General features: G+C 43.1%; 2 protein-coding genes across 2 annotated transcripts; both read right to left on the reverse strand.

Moving 5' to 3' along the window:
- Positions 1 to 1,142: 1,142 nt before the first annotated feature.
- LOC140186628 (protein SPMIP1-like) lies at positions 1,143 to 6,395 on the reverse strand. Its single transcript, XM_072241002.1, has 2 exons — positions 5,060 to 6,395; positions 1,143 to 1,435 (listed from the first exon to the last, which is right to left on the reverse strand). The coding sequence occupies exons 1-2, from the start codon at positions 5,505 to 5,507 to the stop codon at positions 1,320 to 1,322; spliced, it is 564 nt and encodes a 187-aa protein (XP_072097103.1). The 5' UTR covers positions 5,508 to 6,395; the 3' UTR covers positions 1,143 to 1,319.
- Positions 6,396 to 17,785: 11,390 nt separating this feature from the next.
- On the reverse strand, positions 17,786 to 20,753 carry atp6v1f (ATPase H+ transporting V1 subunit F). The gene is made up of 2 exons (XM_072240917.1): positions 20,545 to 20,753; positions 17,786 to 18,698 (listed from the first exon to the last, which is right to left on the reverse strand). The coding sequence occupies exons 1-2, from the start codon at positions 20,700 to 20,702 to the stop codon at positions 18,497 to 18,499; spliced, it is 360 nt and encodes a 119-aa protein (XP_072097018.1). The 5' UTR covers positions 20,703 to 20,753; the 3' UTR covers positions 17,786 to 18,496.
- Between the last annotated feature and the right edge of the window lie 2,644 nt (positions 20,754 to 23,397).

Genomic DNA, 23,397 nt, shown 5'->3' on the forward strand with positions numbered 1-23,397 from the left:
TTTGCACAGTACTGTAGTAATTTTATACATTGCACTGTACTGCTGCCGCAAAATAAAAACAAATTTCATGACATGAGTGATGATAAACCTGATTCTTACAAAGGACACTATTGTAGAATGAGTGTGGGAAGGGGGCAGGGAGAGGGGAATCATGTTGGGAAAAGCAGAAGGAAGAGGAGAGGGAGCGGCAAGCACCAAAGAGACATTCCGTAATGATCAGTAAACCAATTGTTTTGAATCAAATGACCCCTTGCCTGGTATCTCAGGGCTGGGTGTTACTGCATCTGGGCCACCACCCCCCCCCCCAACTCCACCACTGGCATTCCTTCTCTGCCATCTGTCCCACACCCCTTCGGTGGTGCTCCACTCTCGCCATTCCCAACATCCTTTGCTCCTGCTAGATTTACAAACTCAATCTCTGCTCCGTGTTGACAGATACAGTACTGTGCACGAGTTTTAGATGCCCTAGCCATATATATGTGCCTAAGACTTTTGCACAGTGCTATAACTATGGAGCATCCACTGTCTCTGTCATGCAACAAATTTATTAAAGAACGCTGCTTGCTCTATAACCCTCTTACGAAATGTGACTTGCTGAGAATGTGAATCAAGAACAAATCTCCACCTCTCATATTTGACTTTCGCTCAGAATGTGTTCATGCCCTTTAGGGGTAATGACTCCCTTTCAAAGCTGAAGAATGGGGTTTCAGCAGTAGCGAATACAACCCTCAAACAAAGATTGCAATTTCCTTGGGTCTGCCAAAGAAAGTGAACGCTTCCTCTAAAGATACCATTCTTTGGAGTGGAATTTATCTCCAGAGAATGCAATTCTCTGTTGGACAGTGTGACTCCTCGGAATACCCGTGTCTAAAAAGTGATTCTCAGAGAATGTAACTATGGAATACGACTATCAGAGGCTTCCTTTCCTTGACAATGCACATCTACCTCAGAGACGATAACAGTCTCTCAGAGGAATTAACTTTCCTTCACATAATGTGACTCCTATGTTCAGATCTTAGAGAATTCAACTATCCCCCCAAGAATGCAACTCTTTTTCCGTGAATGGAGAGCTGACATTCTTTGTACGACCCCAAAATAAAAACCATGCCCCTGTAATTTTTTTTGATGTTTTATTAGACTGTTTATCTCAGGATCTGTGAAGATTCAAGGTAATTTGAATTACTGATTGACTCACACATCTCTTGGACCAATGGAACAGCCCAAAGTTCTTGTCTTATATTATAACAGTAACCTGGAGCCGAATTCCATCTGACGATATGCCCTGTAAGCAATCTTGATTTCACAACTTGCACAGTCCATCAATTCATGACATCACTTGCTTCTGGTTCACTGAAGATCCCATTTCTTCGGTAGAAAGTAGTTTCCACCAAGGCTGATCGCCCAAAGCCTGGTTTCTTGTATTCAGCGTTATCCTCTGTTAGGAAAGAAGCACAGCAATTGATTGAACCACTCATCCCATTGCTGCAGGTGTTCACTCCTTCCTGATACAGGTTGCACTGGCCTCAGGGTTGAGATACACAGCACAGGTCAGAGCATGGCTCACTCTCTAAGTCCTATGGTTCCCAATACAACACCAGTTGGCACAAGTATAATCACTTCAGCTCCAGGGCATGAGTTTTGTTGCTCTGAGATTGAAAACAAAAATCTAGTTAAAGCTTCACAAAAGCACGCCCTTCCACCAACATGTCCTAGGCAACAAACAAGTGAATTTCTATACTAATCCATTTAGCAGACTTGGTCTGTAGCCTTTTATTCTTTGGTAATTCAAGTAGTCAAAGTATTTCTTAATGTTGTGTGTGTCTGAATCCACTAATCCCTAGGGCTGTGTGTGTTCCTGACTCCAACCACCCTCCGGTTGAAAAGATTCCTTCACTAATCCCCTATACACCGCAATCCCTTTAACCTAAGTCTATACCCTCCTGAATGTTGTTATAGCTGGGGTAGTGGTGATAAGCACAACTATCTATTAAATGCTCCTAACAGTGCACGCCTCAGAAAGCCTGTGACAACGAAGTCCAGCTCCTGGCCTTCACACATGACTTAGCCTGGCAAAACTGCTTCTACTAACAGAAGGGGCAAAGGCAGATGGGGTCCCAGTCAACTGTGGCTGGCAGTTCATCTATTATTTCATTCTCCTTTACAGGTGTGGGCAGAAAATGATATTGAACAATCCTGAATCTTGAATATAGGAGAAGGAAAACTCTAATCTCAAACCTCCGCAGCCTTGCAGCTATACCCACTCGTGGGGAAGGCTTCAGGAGTAAACCCCACAGAAAATTCTGGAGCTGATGTCCCTAAGACAGTCCTCGTTTGAGTTCTATGATAACAGGCAACTCCTGTGACACCGTTGGTACCAAACTGTATGGGTCACTGCTGTTCCAGCATGGAGAGGGAGAGCCTGATGCAGGGGCAACAGCTTGCTCTCCATATCATACTGCACTGGCCTGTGTGTCATGTAGACAGCTGGGACACAACATCTATGATCAACCCCAACCAACAGAGACCCCAATACCCTCTAGTTTCAGACACCCGCTATGGGAAAAAAATTTCCATTGTCTCTCCTATGTAACCCTCATAGTTTTGTATACCTTTATGAAGTACCCCCTCTCCCCCCAAAACCCTTCACCACCTTTGCTCCAAGGAAATCAAACCCAGAAGATCAAGCTTCTGCCCATAAATGACGCACTCAATATCTTGATGAACCACCTCTGCACCCTCTTCAACAGTCATGATTTTCCTATAGTGTGGTAACCAAAACTATACACAAGGTACTCCAGATATGACCTAGCCAATGTTTTATAAAGTTACAAAATAACCTCCATGCTCATATTCTATGCCCCACCATCAGAGATTATTGAACTTGTAAACCAAGATTCTTGTGTTTCCTAATACTCCCAGGACCCTACATGATTTATTGTGCTTGTCCCACTCTTATTAGTCCTCGAAAGTACATAAACCAGACACTGCTCCATCTTACCAATATATCAGTATTGTCATATTGCCCAAGGCTATCCTCCTCAGCAGCACCACTAAGTTTCGTCTTGCCTGCGTATTTACAAATTATTCATCCTGCAATCAAATCTAAATCATTATTACATCTATAGATGTGTAGTGGAGAGTGTGCTGACTGGCTCCCTCACAGCCTAGCATGGGAACACCAATGCCTCTGAACGGAAAATCCTACAAAAGGTAGTGGATTCGGCCCAGTACATCACAGGTAAGGCCCTTGCAACCACTGCGCACATCTACTTGAAACAGTGTCATAGGAAAGCAGCATCCATCATCAAAGATCCTCACCACCCAGGCCATGCTCTTTTCTCACTGCTGTCATCAGGTAGAAGGTACAAGAGCCTCAGGACTTGCACTGCCAGGTTCAAGAGCTGTTACTACCCCTCAACCATCAGACTCCTGAACAAAAGGGGGTAACCACACTCACTTGCCCATCCGTTGATATGTTTCCACAACCAATGATCTCACTTTAAGGACTGGATCTCATTATCACATATTCTCATTATTTATTTATATTTGCATTTGCACAGTTTGTCTTTTGCACTCTGGTTAATCCTGTTATAGTTACTATTCTATGGATATGCTGAGTTTAATGTCTACAATAAATGTCAAGGGTTCAAACACTGATCACAGGCTTCCAATCACAAAAATAACCTTCTAGCCTGACTCTTATTGTTAAACCTATTTTATGAGAACCTGTCAAATGCTTTTCTGAACTTTATGTATAGAGTGCCAACTGCACTGCTGATATCAATTCATTTTATTAAGTCTTCAAATTGGTCAAACATGCTCTTCCATTAATAAAATCATGATGATTTTATTGCCTCCCATAACAACTTAGAATACATTTCTTCAGGCCTTGGGGGCTTATGCACCTTTAAGCCCTCTAACTCACCTAATACCTTTGGAATGATAACACATTCCAGAATTTCACTCTCCGCCTTCTTGTGATTATGTATGGTGATTATTTATGACTTCAGCTACTTCATCTGATTTGAAAACAAAGATTAACACTCCAGTCCCTCACATACTGTACTTCTGAAATGCTTTTGGATTTTCTTAATCTTGCTTACCTTCTTTGCCTTCCTGAACACTTTCTACACTCCTGAAAGGCCTCCACTGTTTTTGATTCTTAATACCACCTATTTTCCTTTATCCAAGCCTCGATATCATTTGATATCAAGGTGTTACCTTTCACCCTGTGGGAATGTATTAAAACATAGAATGTTACAGCACAGTACAGGCTCTTCAGACCATGATGTTTTACTGCCCTTCTAATCTTCTTTAAGTATTGGTGCTGAACTGTCAATATTTCACTTGTAAATCATTTCCATGTATTGGATGTAAATTTACTTGCAAGTAGTGCTTCCAGTCTATTTTTGTCAGGTCCCCTCTTATATTGAAGTGAGCCTCCCCCCTAATTCAAAATTTTAATCTCTGGCTCATCATTATAATTTTCTGTAATTATCTTCAATCTCACAGAGGGTCAATACTGAAAGGACTTTACATGGTTCTTAGTCCATGCAGTACCTGCTTTAGAAATATTTGATGGAGGTGCTCCAATGTTTGAGAGTAACCAAATTAAAAATAAAATTTTAATAGGAGCGTGGAATTAAACTATAATGAAGGCAGACAAACCATATTCAACTCAAAATAGATGAAATTTTGTTCCTATCTCAAATGAAGAGAATAGCAATGCTTCAAAAAAGAATGTTGTGTACCTGGATGGGAATGAAGTCCAGGCCCGTGGTGCTTTGGACAATGCTAGATTGATGGCTTCACAGAGAAGTTCATCTGCTGTCTGTGATAAATCTTGGATCAGCAGCCCTTCTGGTGTTTTAACACTGCCATTAACTTCTCCCTGTGTAAAAGATCTTGACCCCCATCTCCTCTCAAGCAGTTCTGACCAATGTGTATCAATTTGGAAACCTATTCCTGTCCTTCATCTAATCCTGTAAGGAAACAAATTACCTTTGTCCAGCAAAATAGATCTCATCTCTGCTAATTAGCCTGGCCAACAGACTCTCACCTATTTTCCAGCCATAGTTCCAGGAAGTAGTGAGAGGGTACTCATATTTCTCACTGGGCCCTTTCTTCTTTCGGGCTTTAAGGTATTGGTATCTGCCTTTATCCTCCTTTGAGAACCCGTCATACAGCAGGGCCCGAACCTCAGGGGTGACTGGCCTCATATCGCTCATGGACACAGTTGGAGCTTGTTCCTTAGCTCTTAACTTCTTTTGTTTTACTTCCTTGGATGGGCCCCCCTCTTTTCCCTGCACTGCTGCATCCTGTATCTGGAAGCCTCCATGCGGCAGTGTGGGTACCTTCTTGCATTCAGTCACTCTTGCTGGTGGCTTGCTGAGGTCTCCTTTGAAATGTCTCAACCAACAAAATCTCAGCAGATCTTCTTTTGTCATACTTTCCTTCCAGAAGTTTTGCAGCTGGGTGTCCATGTTGAGTTTTCGCTCCATTCTCATGGATTTTCAGTAAGTCTTATTCACAAGTTTTGTAAAATGTAGACAAAAATATGAAGAGAACAAGAAAAGGGTACCAAAACCCCAGGCTCCCTGCATTCTGGTGAGGTGTCCATACTGGTATCTAAGCAATTAATGTTATGCTAATAACTGTAATGAACAACAGGAAATGACATGGACAATGACACAGGTACAGGAGAGAGTTAATTTTAAAAGGCAGGCTGAGGTTTAAACTTGTTTGGTAGAATGATGTTCCAGTATGTCTGATGTAAAAAAATTGAACAAACAAAATTAAAGAATTGTGGCCATATGGAATTCACTCCCTCAAAGAGTAGATGATTTATGGCTACATTGAATGAAACGCTTGATAAACCACCAGGAGATTTTTTTAAAAAACAGTGAAAGGATACATTGATGAGCTTGGTTAATGGGTGGGAGGAGCTTCCAGTTAAGATTGCACCACCAAACATGTGCGACAGCTTCTAGTCAAAAAGGTAAGGAATCTAATTTTTTTTTAATTCACTAAAACTACCTTTTCTGAAGTAAATTGTGTTATATTATTGCCACAAACAGTGAAGTGGTGAGCAATGGTGAGGCGAGATGGTGTGTTACAGAATCATTGCAAATGCAGTTCTGATGCCCACACGGCTGGCCCAGGAGCGAGGTTGATCACACTGAGAGCCAAAAGAAGTCAGGCTGCAGGCAGAGAAGATTCAGAGCTCGTTCCACTTGTTCAGGTGCGAGGTCAGATTGCTCTGGGCACCAAGCCGATTTGAAAAGCTTGAGTGGCTTTAGACTGGGTGATGAAATCTGGGCCCGGAGTCCTTCGCTGCAGTTGCGTCCTAGGGCGAGGTAAATTTCGCTGTTTAGACAATTTAAACACTGAGCCAGATGGGAGGCAAGAGCCAATTTAGCTCACTCTCCATGATCTTCATTCCTCGCTCCAAGTCACCGAAGCCTTTCACTGTTCCATTGTTGAGTCAATTTAAACGCTGGCCCAGAAAGTCTGAAAAGACAGGGTGCCAAGATTTGAAGTGAGAGCCAATTTCATTCGTTCTCTGTGATGGTCATCACCATGGCGCTGAGGCCAAGCAGACTGCCCCGGCTGTTGTGCTCCGTGCTGCTGACATGATGAACTGTGATAAGCGAGGCTTTGGGCCTGCTCCAGGGTTCGGATCTGAGGACTCTGTTTTGGTTCGGAATATTGTTGTTCACTTCAATTGTTTGCTTGATTTGTTAAAATATTTTTTCTTCCTCTTGCGCATCAAGTGTTGCTCTTTTATTTTTATTCTTCTTTAATTGGGTTCTTTGGGGTTTCTTGCTTTGTGGCTACCCATGAGCAAGCAAATCTCAAGGTTGTATAATTTACACACGCTTTGATAATAAAACTTGAATCTTGAGTTTAGAGTTGAAATGGTTCAATTTCACATCAGAGAATGTATGCAGTAAATAACCTGAAATTCTTACTCCTCAGAGACATCCACAAAACAAGAACCCCAAAGAATGAATGATAGTAATATCGGAACTCCAAAGCCTCCCTCCCCTTCCCACGCACAAGCATCGACCCTCCCCCTCCCCTCACTTGCACCAGAAGCACCGACCCCCAACCACCCCACCATGCAAGCAATAGCAAAAGCCCCCAGACACCTTGACCTAGAGTATATCAAAATCTACAGTACATATCTCAGCACTTCGGTATCTCATACAGGCTCTCTGTCTCTCGCCGGCGAGGGAGAGAGATTGCTCCTGCAACAATGAGAGTGGGAGACCAGCAGCTCACTGTTCCCTTTTTACAATCCCCCCCTCCCACTTTCAAATCTCTTACTAGCTCTTCTTTCAGTTAGTCCTGACAAAGGGTCTCGGCCCGAAATGTCGACTGTACCTCTTCCTAGAGATGCTGCCTGGCCTGCTGTGTTCACCAGCAACTTTGATATGTGTAGCTTACAATCTTCTGTGTTGCTCCTCCAAGACCCCTGACTTGGGGACCAACAGGCTCCCCCACTTCATCAAGAGAGACAGACAGAGAGGGATTGCTCGAGTACAGGGGCCTTCTTCCATCAGCTGCACACACCGTTTGCTGTCCCGTTGTTTCACTCCCCCATGAGTTGAGTATAAGCAGTCAAATATAAATCTGTTGGGTAGAAATTGCCTGCTTTGCTATAGATTCCATTGCCTAGAAATTCGTTCTCATTTGAGTAATGGAGTAGCAGCTAGGTATTCGGCTCCATTTTCAACTAGTGGCTGCTTTTCCCACAGGAAATAAATCTATCCCTGCCAGAGAAACAGTTCAAGAGTTGATGCAAACAAGTAAGTTCCTGTGGCTTTCCTTTTGTGTTAAGGAAATAACACTTTTGGGAAGATGATGGAATTATTCTGGAGGTCTGGAAGGTGGTGCTTATCCTGAGGCTTCAGTATGAAGAAGGGAATGAATGAGGATCTGGTGCTGAGTGGAGATTGCCCTGGGTTTGGCGGTAGATAAATGCAAGAGCTTTCCAGAGCATCCTATCCTGAAAATCAGGTAATGAAGGGATGAAGGGTGGCCTGCCCTGGTGCAGATTTGCTTTCAATAAGAAAGGCATGGAGGGAATGTTTCTACTTGTAGTGTTAACTAAATCAAACTCCATAAATTCCAGTAAGGAATTCATGAGAACCGTCTTTATCCAAAGTTATAATATGGAACAACCTTCCACAAGCAACACTGATGAATAGTATTAATACATTCAATTGCCACATTTATGTACCTCCTGTACCTAATAAAGTAGCTACTGAATGTATGTTTGTGGTCTTCTGCTGCTGTAGCCCATCCACTTCAAGGTTCAACATGTTGTGTATTCAGAGATGCTCTTCTGCACACCACTGTTGTAACACATGGTTATTTGAGTTACTGTCACCTTCCTGTCAGCTTGAATCTGCCTTGACCATTCTCCTCTGACCTCCCTCATTAGAAGTCATTTTCACCCACAGACCTGCCACTCACTGGATTTTTTGTTATTTTTGCACTATTCTCTGTAATCTCCAGAGACCGTTGTGTGTGAAAATCGGAGATACTCAAACCACCCCATCTGGCACCAACAATTATTCCAGACACAGTCACTAGATCACATTTCTTCCCCATTTTGATGTTTGGTTTGAACGATAACTGAAACTCTTGACCATGTCCTGCATGGGAGGTTAGTTAGGAAAATTCAGTCGCTAGGTATACATGGAGAGGTGGTAAATTGGATTAGACATTGGCTCAATGGAAGAAGCCAAAGAGTGGTAGTAGAGAATTGCTTCTCCGAGTGGAGGCCTGTGACTAGTGGTGTGCCACAGGGATCAGTGCTGGGTCCATTGTTATTTGTCATCTATATCAATGATCTGGATGGTAATGTGGTAAATTGGATCAGCAAATTTGCTGCTGATACAAAGATTGGAGGAGTAGCAGACAGTGAGGAAGGTTTTCAGAGCCTGCAGAGGGACTTGGACCAGCTGGAAAATGGCAGATGGAGTTTAATACAGACAAGTGTGAGGTATTGCACGTTGGAAGGACAAACCAAGGTAGAACATACAGGGTTAATGGTAAGGCACTGAGGAGTGCAGTGGAACAGAGGGATCTGGGAATACAGATACAAAATTCCCTAAAAGTGGTGTCACAGGTAGATAGGGTGGTAAAGAGAGCTTTCGGTACATTGGCCTTTAATCAGAGCTGGAATGTTATGATGAGGTTGTATAAGGCCGAATCTGGAGTATTGTGTTCAGTTTTGGTCACCAAATTACAGGAAGGATATAACTAAGGTTGAAAGAGTGCAGAGAAGGTTTACAAGGATGTTGCCGGGACTTGAGAAACTCAGTTACAGAGAAAGGTTGAATAGGTTAGGACTTTATTCCCTGGAGCATAGAAGAATGAGGGGAGATTTGATAGAGGTATATAAAATTATGATGGGTATAGATAGAGTGAATGCAAGCAGGCTTTTTCCACTGAGGTAAGGGGAGAAAAAAAACCAGAGGACATGGGTTAAGGATGAGGAGGGAAAAGTTTAAAGGCAACATTAGGGGGGGGCTTCTTCACACAGAGAGTGGTGGGAGTATGGAATGAGCTGCCAGACGAGGTGGTAAATGCAGGTTCTTTTTTAACATTTAGGAATAAATTGGACAGATACATGGATGGGAGGTGTATGGAGGGATATGGTCCGTGTGCAGGTCAGTGGGACTAGGCAGAAAATGGTTCGGCACAGCCAAGAAGGGCCAAAGGGCCTGTTTCTGTGCTGTAGTTTCTATGGTTCTATGTATGTTTGTTTTTATACATTGAGTTGCTCACTGGCTGATTAGATCTTTGCATTAACAATTTGCGTGAAGTTAATAAAGTGGCCACTGAGTGTATGTTTACAGAGAAGCAAGATAAATTAAGGATAGAAAAAAGAAGATAATTAGAGTAGGAGTGTGTTCTGAGGCCTCAATCGATTCTACATTAAATCATGTGGACATTGTAGCGGGCGACAGAGTAGTGGGAGAGAGAGTAGGAAGGCTTTGGCTCAAGAGGCTTCGGCGAGCAGAGGCTGAAGGATAAGCTTCACTCCAAGTGAGGTAAGGCCAGGTAAGTTCCTTTAATTAATTTAATTACCTTAGGAGTAGGTAATGGAGGCAGCAGTCAGGGCAGTTGAGTGCTCCGTTTGCAGTATGTAGGAAGTCAGGGCAAGCACAATCATCCCTGACGACTACACCCGTAAAAGCTGCATCCAGCTGCAGCTCCCGACAAGCTGAGTTAGGGAACAGGAGCTGGAGCTGGATGGACTTCGGATCATTCGTGAGGCAGTGGCAGAAATAGAGAGGAGTTACAGAGAGATAGTCACCCCTAAGAGTCTGGAGACAGGTAGCTGGGTGACTGTCAGGAGGGGGAAGGGGAATAGACAGAATGAGCAGAGCACCCCTGTGGCCGTTCCCACCAATAATAAGTACATGGTTTTAGATACTGTTGATGGGGACAACCTACCAGAGACAAGTTGCAGTGGTTGCATCTCTGGTCGGTCTCTGAGACGGAACCCTCAGCTCAGAAAGGAGGAAGGGAAAACAGGAGAGCAGTAGTGATAGGGGATTCAATAGTTAGGAGGACAGATAACAGGTTCTATGGAAGAGATCAGGAATCCCGGATGGTTTGTTGCCTCCCTGGTGCCAAGGTCCGCGATATCTCGGATCGAGTTCTCAGTATTCTCAAGAGGGAGAGTGAGCAGCCGGATGTGGTGGTCCATGTAGGGACCAATGACGTGGGTAGGAAGAGTGAGGAGGTCCTGAAAGATGAGTTTAGGGAGTTAGGCGCCAAGTTAAAGGACAGGACTTCCATGATAGCAATCTCAGGATTGCTACCAGTGCCACGTGCAGGCCGGTTTAGAAATAGTAAGATAGCGCAAATCAACACATAGCTGAAGACATGGTGCAGGAGGGAGGGCTTCAGATTTATAGATAATTGGGCAGTTTTCCAGGGAAGGTGGGGCCTGTTCCAGCGGGATGGCTTACATCGGAACTGGACTTGCAGGTAGGTTTGCTAGAGAGGCTCCAGTGGATTTAAACTAGATACAAGAGGGGAGGGGAACCAGAGTGTAGGAACAGATGTAGGGGAGAAGGAAGTAAAAGAAAATAGTAAAGTTGTTTGCACCGTTAGTGATAAACAGAGAGTAAGAGGTGGGAAGTTTCTTAAATGCATTTATTTTAATGCCAGGAGCATTATAAGAAAGATGGATGAGCTTAAAGCATGGATTGATACCTGGAAGTATGATGTGGTAGCTATTAGTGAAACATGGTTGCAGGAGGGGTGTGATTGGCAACTAAATATTCCTGGATTTTGTTGCTTCAGGTGTGACAGAAACGGAAGGACAAGAGGGGGAGGTGTTGCATTGCTTGTCAGAGAAAATATTACAGCAGTGCTCTGACAGGATAGATTAGAGGGCTCGTCTAGGGAGGCTATTCGGGTGGAATTGAGGAATGGGAAAGGTGTAATATCACTTATAGGGGTGTATTATAGACCACCTAATGGGGAGCGATAATTGGAGGAGCAAATTTGTAAGGAGATAGCAGATATTTGTAGTAAGCACAAGGTTGTCATTGTGGGAGATTTTAATTTTCCACACATCCACTGGGAAGCCCATACTGTAAAAGGGCTGGATGGTTTGGAGTTTATAAAATGTGTGCAGGATAGTTTTTTGCAGCAATACATAGAGGTACCAACTAAAGAAGGGGCAGTGTTGGATCTCCTGTTAGGGAATGAGATAGGTCAGGTGACAGAGGTGTGTGTTGGGGAGCACTTCGGGTTCAGTGATCTCACAATGCCATTAGTTTCAATATAATTATGGAAAAGGATAGGTCTGGGCCCAGGGTTAAGATTTTTGATTGGAGAAAGGCTAACTTTGCAGAGATGCGAAAGGATTCAGGAGGAGTGGATTGGGACAATTTGTTTCATGGGAAGGATGTAATAGAGAAATGGAGGTCATTTAAAGGTGAAATTTTGAGGGTACAGAATCTTTATGTTCCTGTTAGGTTGAAAGGAAAGGTTAAAAGTTTGAGCATGCCATGGTTTTCAAGGGATATTGGAAACTTGGTTGGGAAATAGATTAGATTAGATTATGAGGACATGCATGCATTAAGAAATGATACAATATTCCTCCGCTGTGATATCACAAAAACACAGGACAGACGAAGACAGAAAAACTAACAAAAACCACATAATTATAACATATAGTTACAACAGTGCAACAATACCATAACTTGATGAGGAACAGGCCATGGCACAGTAAAAAAAAGTTCAAAGTCTCTCAAATGTCCCACATCTCACGCAGACAGGAGAAGGAAGAAAACTCTCCCTGCCATGCCCGACCACAGTCCGACTCTGAGTTGTCCGAAAACTTCGAGCCTCCAATCAGCCCTCCAACACCAAGTACCGAGCACCATCTCTATCCCAACGATTCGGCCTCAGCTTCGGTCACCAGCAGCAGCAAAGCCAGGGATTTTGGGGGCTTCCCTCCGGAAGATTCTCGATCCTGCAGTAACAGCAGTAGCAAACCGGCGTTTCAGAAATTTCTCCAGATGTTCCTCTGTGCTTTCACGTCTGTCTCCATCAAATCAGAATTGTCCACAGCCCCTATTTAACAGAAATGATATCATTTCACCAGAGAGCTGCGTGCGCTGCGTCACGCCGCCATCTGCTCCTCCCGCCTTATTGTAGAGATATCTACAATAAATATAGGCAGCATGGAGTAAATGAGGTGCTCGAGGAATATAAAGAATGTAAAAAGAATCTTAAGAAACAAATTAGAAAGGCTAAAAGAAGATATGAGATTGCTTTGGCAAGTAAGGTGAAAATAAATCCAAAGCGTTTCTACAGTTATATTAATAGCAAAAGGATAGTGAGGGATAAAATTGGTCCTTTAGGGAATCAGAGTGGACAGCTATGTGTGGAACCAAAAGAGATGCAGGAGATTTTGAACAATTTCTTTTCTTCAGTATTCACTAAGGAAAAGGATATTGAATTGTGTAAGGTAAGGGAAACAGGTAGGGAAGTTATGGAAACTATGATGATTAAAGAAGAGGAAGTACTGGCGCTTTTAAGGAATATAAAAGTAGATAAGCCTCTGGGTCCTGACAGGATATTCCCTAGGACCTTGAGGGAAGTTAGTGTAGAAATAGCAGGGGCTCTGACAGAAATATTCCACATGTCATTAGAAACGGGGATGGTGCCGAATGATTGGCGTATTGCTCATGTTGTTCCATTGTTTTAAAAGGGTTCTCAGAGTAAACCTAGCAATTATCGGCCTGTGAGTTTGACATCAGTGGTGGATAAATTGATGGAAAATATTCTTAGAGATGGTATATACAATTATCTGGATAGACAGGGTCTGATTAGGAACAGTCAACATGGATTTGTGCGTGGAAGGTCATGTATGACAAATCTTATTGAATTTTTTGAAGAGGTTAGTAGGAAAGTTGACGAGGGTAAAGCGGTGGATGTTATCTATATAGACTTCACTAAGGCCTTTGACAAGGTTCCACATGGAAGGTTCGTTAGGAAGGTTCAATCATTAGGTATTAATATTGAAGTAGTAAAATGGATTCAGCAGCAGCTGGATGGGAGATGCCAGACAGTAGTGGTGGATAACTATTTGTCAGATTGGAGGCCGGTGACTAGTGGTGTGCCTCGGATCTGTACTGGGTCCAATGTTGTTTGTCATATACATTAATGATCTGGATGATGGGGTGGTGGATCAGTAAGTATGCAGATGATACTAAGATAGATGGCCTTGTGGATAATGAAGTAGGTTTTCAAAGCTTGCAGAGAGATTTAGGCCAGTTAGAAGAGTGGGTGGAAAGATGGCAGATGGAGTTTAATGCTGAAAAATGTGAGGTGGTACATTTTGGTAGGACTAATCAAAACAGGACAGACATGGTAAATGGTAGGGCTTTGAAGAATGCTGTAGAACAGAGAGATCTAGGAATAATGGTGCATAGTTCCCTGAAGGTGGAATCTCATGTGGACAGGGTGGTGAAGAAAGCACAAAATAATCTGCAGATGCTGGGGTCAAAGCAACACTCACAACTCGCTGGAGGAACTCAGCAGGTCAGGCAGCATCCATGGAAAAGATTGGTCGACGTTTCGGTCCTGACGAAGGGGTCCGGCCCGAAACGTCAACCAATCTTTTCCACGGATGCTGCCCGACCTGCTGAGTTCCTCCAGCGTGATGTGGGTGGTGAAGAAAGCTTTTGGTATGCTGGCCTTTATCAATCAGAGCATCGAGTATAGGAGTTGGGATGTAATGTTAAAATTGTACAAGGCACTGGTAAGGCCAAATTTGAAGTATTCTGCACAGTTCTGGTCACTGAATTATAGGAAAGTTGTCAACAAAATAGAGAGAGTACAGAGAAGATTTACTAGAATGTTACCTGGGTTTCAGCTCCTAAGTTACAGAGAAAGGTTGAACAAGTTGGGTCTTTAATCTTTGGAGCATAGAAGGTTGAGGGGGGACTTGATAGAAGTATTTAAAATTATGAGGGGGATAGATAGAGTTGACATGGATAGGCTTTTTCCATTGAGAGTAGGGGAGATTCAAACAAGAGGACATGAGTTGAGAGTCAGGGGGCAAAAGTTTTGGGGTAACATGAAGGGAAACTTCTTTACTCAGAGAGTGGTAGCTGTGTGGAACGAGCTTCCAGCAGAAGTGGTAGAGGCAGGTTCAACATTGTCATTTAAAGTAAAATTGGATAGCTATATGGACAGGAAAGGAATGGAGGGTTATGGGCTGAGTGCAGATCGGCAGGACTAGGTGAGAGTATGCGTTCAGCACGGACTAGAAGGGCCAAGATGGCCTGTTTCCGTGCAGAAATTGTTATACGGTTATGTGGTTATATTTCTCTCTCAAACATTTCAAAATTCATTTGGCCTTTCTATGTGATGATATGACAATAAAAAAGATTGTGGTAATTTTTACCAAGGATGCAAATTTACAAACAATTACAGAATGCTGACAGTGCCTGTAGTTTTAAGAATAAGTAGTTTTAAGACTCATTAATCCAGAACAGATGTGGACAAAATGCATGGGCATAATAGAAGCTAGTGAACCTGAACACATTAGTTTAATAAATTATAGCTTGGCAACCAGCATGTGCAGAGATGGGATTGGTGCTGTTTGCACGTTGGTGATGGGAGTTGGCCAGCACTCAGAATTCTTAAGAATGCTGCTTACAAAGCAAACATGACTCCTCTGCAGACATTTCTAGCTGGATGGAATTTCAATTCCGATTCATCCCAGTCAAATTCTGTCAGCACCGCGGACTGGGTTTTAGTTTACTTTTGATGAACTTTTTTGGAAGAAAGAAAGGGGGAACCTGAGCCAATGACTGTTCCATTCTTGCACTGCAAACACACATGCACAGAACGTGCAATACTGGGCAATGGCCAGAAGCTACATGTGGTGAGTCGCTTTCCTATTCAGAAGTTATTAGGAAAAATAAATACTTGTATTACAACAGCCGCAAGTGTTACAGGCAGCTTTTGGTGAACTTTTCATCAAGTTTCAAATTTCCTGTTCCGTTTGTTTAGCAGACTCTTGTGTTCCCTACATTTATAAAGGAACACTAAAACATATGCAGCATGGGGGAGTGTGCAAGCCTTCAATAAAAACTTGCTGGATTATGATCAAAATTATCTCCCACTCCCATAGTCCATCTTAAGTTTGTGTAATTGGATGACAGTTAGATTAGTACTGGATCTGGAAATTTTTTCAACAAATTAACACTGTGAATATTACTTCTGTGTTACAGGAGGCACGTTCAAATAAGGGCTTCAAATATCCCATTAATGTACTTCAACTCTCATATCGTGGATAAGACAGGATATGATGTTGTTTTCTCTAGATCTATAACAGTTTCAAGGTTTGAAAATCTATTTTCTCACTAATTTTTTAATCACACAGGATTTAATCAAAATCCACAACCTTCAATAGCCAGCCGGTGGTATAGGGCAGTGGTTCCCAACCACCGGGCCGCGAGGAAACAATATGATTTGGCAATATGAAACAATATGAGTCAGTTGCACCTTTCCTCATTCCGTCACGCACTGTTGAACTTGAACAAACCACCCCCCCAACCCCACAATCGGCCGGTCCACAAGAATATTGTCAATATTAAATCAGTCTGCGGTGCGCAAAAGGTTGGGGACCCCTGGTATAGGGGACTTCAAGGTGAGTGGTCCCGGCTTCGAATTCTGCCGGCTCCTTGCACGGTTTCTATCTGTGCTGGGTTCAGCATCAAGCTAGCAACTTGGCTTCATAAAAACAAAAGACAAAAATGCTAAAGAAATGGCAAATGTTGCCACCCAATGCGTCTCAAGGCACGAAAAGGATTTAAGACAACAACCTTCAATAGTCTGTCACCTGGTGACACCCTCCAATATAGTAAAACATTAAATTTTCAATAGCAGCCCCTCTTTAATGAGTCTGGGCTCCTAGAGATTTTATAAAGGCAGTTCTTACTGATAGAAGGCATAGAAGTTACAATTAGTCCACCACAAAGATGAATGACAGAATGAGGAATGTAAAGCATCCCCAACCTGAAATTGAAACCAGATATACAGACCACAACAAGAACATAATAGACAAACACAATATTGAGGAAAATAAAGGGGTGTCAGAGAAAGCAGGCAGAAAAACAGGCTTTAAAAATCTATGCAACAGGTTTACAGAGGGAATTCCACAGATGAGGTCTTTGACTATGAAAGACAAAGCCACCACCTGCCTTGCTGCCTTGCAGTTAAAACTTGGGCTGTGCATGATGACAGATTTGTACCATTAGAGATCTCAGATACATATGTGCATGAGACTGTGGAAAGATTTGAAATCCAGCATTGCCGGACCATGGGCTGATAAACAAATGGATACACAGATTTTATTTCATTTTAAATCAAGATTTGTGATTTCTTGTCACTCTCTCTTAAGAAAATTTGTTAAGCTGTCTATCTGAACCACAGTTTAGTGAAGATATCAACTAAATAAACCAATTTTTAAAAATATCTAATTTAGATGAAAAATCTGTAAACTATATCCAGGCTAAGTTAGTGAGTGACTTAGAGAGAAGCACAAGTGATCTCTCTGTACCTACAGCTCCTTCATCTAAAAGGGAAAGACTACAGGCATGGCGAGTTCACAGCTACAGTGAGGGAGAAGGAGAGGGTGAATATTTAAAGATGTTAGATTGCATATCAATTAAGTCTCCCGTTTTGTCTTGGCTGATGTCAAACTTCATGGGTGTTCTGAGTTTTGTACTGAGCTTGTGTAAAGTATTTGATCAAAGATGGTGTAAACCACAAGATGAAGCACTTCCTATACGTCACCTAGTCTTTGCCCTGCTCTAATCATAGTGACATTTGTGTGACTAGGCTGGTTAAGATTATAATTAATAGTGACTGCCCTACAATACTCTACTGTTGATAGAGAAACTTAATGTCCATTGGCAGTTCCATTGTCAAAAGGGTAATATATAGATTCTCTCTTGCTGGAAACAGAATTCACCTGGAACTTGTGGCAGTAATATAACTTGTCATTTTTTACCACATACATGAATGATATTCTGGCACTGTTTCCTGCAGAAATCAGCTTTGGATAAGCTGCTATTTACAAGGTGAAGACGAGCATGTCAATGTTGTTTAGGAGAGCACTGTAAGCATAATCTAGCTAGGTACAGTAAATGCAAAGGCAGGAGAAAGAGTAAGCTGAAAAGAAGTTTAAAAAGGATGTTGTGTCCTGTATAAAATCAGAAACCAAAGATTTAAGTGAACCTGTGATGTTGGTTTATTTATTGACATAATGATCAGGGACAAGTAACATCATAAATATACAATGTGAAGACTTGATAGGACCAGATCAGAACCACATTCAGCTTCTGTCAACTAGCACAAATCAGTGCCTCACCGTACTAATTCAGACCAACCATCCTGTTTAGTGACGCATAATCCAAGTGGGAACTTGGAGCTTGTACCCACCCTTTCAGCACAAATCCCTCACAGCAGCCAATTACTATCAGCTTCACTGTTGAAAATGTTTTCCTTCTTCTCCACTCACTCCGTTCAGCACAACTCAGAGCAATCTCAAATTTCAACAGTTAGCACAAAATTAATTTCTTCTAAGGGCAGGCACAGTACTTGTTATAGACTAGAGCTCCACTTTAAACAGTCCCATCAAATACTTCCAGGGCTGGCACAGAATTGAACGGAAATTAAATCACACTCAAAAGTGCTTCAGTTATGATTCCATTACTCAGGTTTGTAGTGGGTAAAAGGTCACTAAACGGTGGGTTGGGATCACCAATCCACAGTGGGAGTGGGGATTGCTTGCTGCAAAGTCTGGCTAGGATTTGACAGCAGAGGAATCAGCACTCTGCACGTTGGACCAGACGAATCAACGCCCTGTACAACACATAATACGACAACACAGCGCCAGGAGCCAGCGGCGATGCACAGCTGGCATTGCAGAGTCCATCTACCGGAAGTCATCCGTACTGAACATTCCCTTGGCACGCCGGAGGATGGAGTCTTTGGAGGCATCGTACGGGTGCTCCTTTGATGGGATCTCCAGCACAGCAGGAATGGACAACGTATGTGCATCAATGACGTGCCGAATCATTTCCGCAATGTACTGATTGATCAGAATGATCCCAATGTCATCACGGCTCAAGAAACTTCTGCAGAGTAAACGGGAAACTGTAAGGTTAATTCTGAGCTGCTGGCAAAAATGTAGGGTCATGATCAATTCACAGGATCGAGATGCAACCCCAAACACCCAGAAGCTAGCTCCATTGCTCAAATAAATTTGACAGAACAGACAGTTCCTGCTGCTGGAGACACTCCTCCCTTAAGCAAGGCCATTATTGCAAAATTCAGGACCACTAATATGGGATTATTTCTGGGAACAGGAAGCGAGCTGGTAGAGAAGAGGAAGCAAATTAAGTGGAGACAAGGCTGGGGAAGATTGAAAAGACATGCACAGTAAAGGAGTAGATGAGCTAACCCAAGCCGAGGACCGGGCTGCTAATTTAGTGAAGTACAGAGAAGCACTGAATCACACTTCCCCAAAGTCAGGAGGAATCCACTTCCCCAAATAAATCAGCAGTCTCACTTTCAGATTTCCTCAGCTCCTGCTAAAAGATTTCACAATCTATCTCAAGCCTTTAGCACAGACTGTGCTGGGACTGTGACCAGTTGTACAAAATCCAAGTTGGGGGAAAGGGGGAAGCAGAGAGAACACAGCAGAGGGTTACAGAAGTCTCCCTAGTTTGTCAGCAGTAACTCACACCCTTGTCATTCCAGGACACTTATCTAAAATCCCCAGGAGGGAAATCAGGATCAGCCCAAAAGTTCCACCCAACATCATCTCTCCTTTCAGCACTACACCCATGGCTCTTCAACACATAGACAAGTACTTTTTAAATATCATAAGGCTTTGTTTCCACCCTGCTTCTGGATGGTGAGTTTCAGACCCCTTCCAACCTCCAATTTTAAAAAAAATTCATCATCATCTCTAACCCTTCTAGCATTTTGAATCAATACCCTCCACTATTTTTTAACTCCACTAAAGGAAATCAGTCCTATTTACTCTATATATAGAGCCCTCAATTAAATCTTTCATCACTTCCAAAGCTCTGTAAATCTCTGAAACCACTCAATATATTTTGGCCAGAACTGTATATAGTACCCAAGCTGCAGGCTAAAGCGTTTATATAATATTCTTACATTAATGTTCTATGTCTCAGCAAATAAGTTGTTTTTTTTTCTGCACACTATTCAATTATGGCAAATTATCCCCCCCAAAAAAATCCTCATTTTTCTGGATAAAATTCCTTTTGCCAACCTTCTACTCAACCAAGCTGCAGTATAGATGGTCTGAAGATATTCTTCTTCACTCTTAATTACATGTCCATTTTTACTGCCAGCTATTCTAGCAAGCACTAAGTATGAACCATTAATGTATGTACCAGTGCACTGGGTGCCAGACAGTAAGGACCTTAACAGATCACAAAACACCCATCAATCCTCGGTTTCTGCCTATGAGCCAATGTTGGAATGGGAAATCACACGTCATCACTGCCTCTCCTCACCCAAAAATCCACAACTTCCTGATCAGGCTAAAGCCCCTCAGTTCCAGCCCACAGGCAAATGCCCAGCACTTGCGAACTCAAAAACTGGATTGTATGCACATAGTAAACTCCCACAAACTGAAATGTGATAATGACAATCAGAACGAAAGAAAACACTGATAATCTTATGTGGAGTGGGGATAAGCAGAAAACTGGGATGAATACTTCCAATTCTGATTTAACATAAACAATGCAAACAGCTCCTCCCATCAGGGGTGCAGTCTTCCCTCCCCAGTCTCCAACCAGACCACCCCCGGGTGCCGGGAACCGATCCCGACACTCCCTGTCGTTCGGAGGCGAGGAGTCGAGCCCCGGCCCGAGTCCCTCTCCCTGACTACCGCAGGCCGGGAGGCCGGGAGCTGAAACCCGCACCACCAGGCGCAACCACTCTCACTTGAAAGTCTCTTCGATTTCCGCCACGCTCGTCTCCTTCTCCACCACCAGAAAGTTGGGCCTCCGGTTCTTGTTGAGCTCGCCGATACCACCGAGCAGGAAACCGGTGCAGGTGTCCTCATCCCCCAACACCGCGATCAACTTGCCCCGAACCGCCATGTCTGTAGGTGTCCGCCACCACTGGACTGGACTCTCTGACTGCACACATGCGCAATTCTCCTCCACATGCCCCTTAATGACGTCACCCATAATGGCAACAAATACAATAATGAGCATGCGTGATGTGTGAGCAACTTATTACGACAGGAGCTTTAGTATCGAGCACCGCATAGTGGAACATAGTGACCGAGCAAGCGCAAACCGAGGGTTAATTCTCGACGTCCTCACTAAGAATATAAAAATATTGGAAGTCGGGTGGTTATCAAAGGATTCAACAGGTTATGGATTATTTGTAAATGTGGGCAGTGCAGATGGAGTTTAAACCGGGCAAGTGTGAAATGACGCATTTTGACAGGTCAAATATAGGAGTTAAGTATAGAGCAGAACCAAAGGAGGTTTGATGTGCAGAGAAGAGCGTAGGGTGCAAGTCCATTGCTCCCTGAAAATGGCAAAACAAGTAGGTAGTACGGCTTTTTTCATTAGCCAGCATCAAAGTCGGGAAAATCATGTTCGAAGTAAAATTTATTATCAGAGTACATACATGTCACCACATACAACCCTGTGATTCTTTTTCTGCAGGCATACTTAGCAAATCTATAGAATAGTAACTATAAACATCAGGAACTGTTAACTATAAACAAACTCTGCAAATGCAGATTTTTTCAATAAAAAAACAATAAATAATGAGCATGAAATGACAATGTAACAGAGTCCTTAAATGAGTGTAGTCATCCCCTTTTGTTCAAGAGCCTGATGGTTGAGGGGTAGTAACTTCTTGAACCTGGTGGTGCAAGTCCTGAGGCTCCTGTGCCTTCTACCTGAAGGCCGCAGCAAGGGAAGAGCGTGGCCTGGGTGGTGAGGATCTTTGATGATGGATGCTCCTTTCCTAAGAGAGCGTTTCATGTAGATGTGCTCATGGTTGGGTGGGCTTTACCGGTGATGTGCTGGGCCAAATCCAGTATCTTTTGTAGGATTTTCCGCTCAAAGACATTGGTGTTCCCATACCAGGCTGTAATGCAGCCAGTCAATACACTTTCCACTACATATCTATGGAAGTTTGTCAAGATTTCTGATGTCATGCCAAATCTCCACGGACTCCTCGGAGGAAGTAGAGGCATTGGTGTGCTTTCATTGCAATTACATTTATATGATGCGTCCAGGACAGGTCCTCCGAGATAGTGACTCTCAGGAATTTAAAGTTACCAACCCTCTCCATCTCTGATCCTCCGATGAGTACTGGCTCATGACCTTCTGGTTTCCCTTTCCTGAAGTTTACAATCAGTTCCTCGGCAGCTGTATAAAACTTTGATTAGGCCATAAAGGCAGTATTATGTGCCATTCTAGTTGCCCCTTTAGAGGAGGAATGTAGGGGCTTTGGAGAAGATGCTGCATGGATTGGAGAGGGGTGGGTACAAAGAGAGGTTGGACTTTCTTTTGAATGTCGAAGACCGACAGAATATAAAATGATGAGAGGTATAGAGAGTGTAAATGGAGTGTTTTTCCCCAGGGCAGAAAAACTAGCTTTGTGGTGAGAGGGCAAATGTTTAAAAGAGTTCTATGAGACAAGTTTTTTTTACACACAGAGAGCTGTACGTGTCTGGAATGTTCTGCTGGAGGAAAGGAGGAGGAGGAGAAGATGGTGGCGTGATGCAGCGCGCGCGGCCTCTCGGGTGATGAATATCTGTTATCTGTCAAGTAGGATGCCGTGCACAATTCTGATTTGATGGAGGCAGATGTGAGCACACGGAGGATCATCTGGTGAAACTTTTGAAATCCCTGTTTCGCTGCCGCTGTTACTGTGTGATCCGAAATCTCTGGAGGGGAAGGCCCCAAATCCTCGGCTTTGCTTGTTGCTGGGTGGCTGGGGGCAGGGTCGAAGCGCTCGGCAGAGATGGTGTTCGGTGCTCGGTGTCAGAGGGCTGGTCGGAGGCTCAAAGTTTTCAGACGGACTCAGAGTCGGGCTGTGGGTCGGGTGCTTCCAGGATGCTGCATCGGCAAGTTTGCGGCGCTGGAGGTTCATGGCAGGGTGAGTTTTTCTTCCTTCTACCATCTGTGTGAGATGATGGGGCTGTCGGGACTTTGAGACTTTTTTTTTACCGTGCCCATGGTCTACTCTTATCAAATTACGGTATTGCTTTGCTCTGTTGTAACTATATGTTATAATTATGTGGTTTTTGTCAGTTTTAGTCTTGGTCTGTCTTGCGTTTCTGTGATATTATACTGGAGGAACATTGTATCATTTTTTAATGCATGCTTTACTAAGTGACAATAAACGAGGACTGAATGTCCCCATAATCTAATGGAAGTAGATATGATGGTATTTAGACAAGCACATGAAGAGGCAGAGATTACAGGGATATTGACCATCTGCAGGCAGATAGGATTAGTTTAAATTGCTGTCATGGTTGTTGTGGACATGGTGAGCCAAAGGGCCTGTTTCTGTGTTCTAAATGCATTTTACTTGGGTCCATCTGTCTCGTCTCTAGCCTTATTATAATTAGGCCCCTACATTATTATAATTAGGCCCCACATGTACTTGAGGAACTACACCTCATCTTCTATCTGTGGACCCAGCAAAGTTTTAGATTCATTGACTTACAATGTTTCTAACAGAGCCAGCATCATCTGCTGTAAGTCATCTAATTGGCTCACTTTATTTCTACGACTGAAGTGTGGGGATTGAGGGTTATGCAGA

The sequence above is a fragment of the Mobula birostris genome, chromosome 23 (genome assembly GCF_030028105.1).
Source record: "Mobula birostris isolate sMobBir1 chromosome 23, sMobBir1.hap1, whole genome shotgun sequence".
NCBI classification, from domain to species: domain Eukaryota; kingdom Metazoa; phylum Chordata; class Chondrichthyes; order Myliobatiformes; family Myliobatidae; genus Mobula; species Mobula birostris.

Excerpts from the sequence above, each read along its gene's own strand:
- LOC140186628 (XM_072241002.1), bottom strand. The coding sequence starts at position 5,507 with ATGAGAATGGAGCGAAAACTCAACATGGACACCCAGCTGCAAAACTTC. Across the intron at positions 1,436-5,059 it reads GAACTATGGCTGGAAAATAG|AGGATAACGCTGAATACAAG; the intron begins GTGAGAGTCTGT and ends CTTTCCTAACAG.
- atp6v1f (XM_072240917.1), bottom strand. The coding sequence starts at position 20,702 with ATGGCGGTTCGGGGCAAGTTGATCGCGGTGTTGGGGGATGAGGACACC. Across the intron at positions 18,699-20,544 it reads GAAATCGAAGAGACTTTCAA|AAGTTTCTTGAGCCGTGATG; the intron begins GTGAGAGTGGTT and ends TTTACTCTGCAG.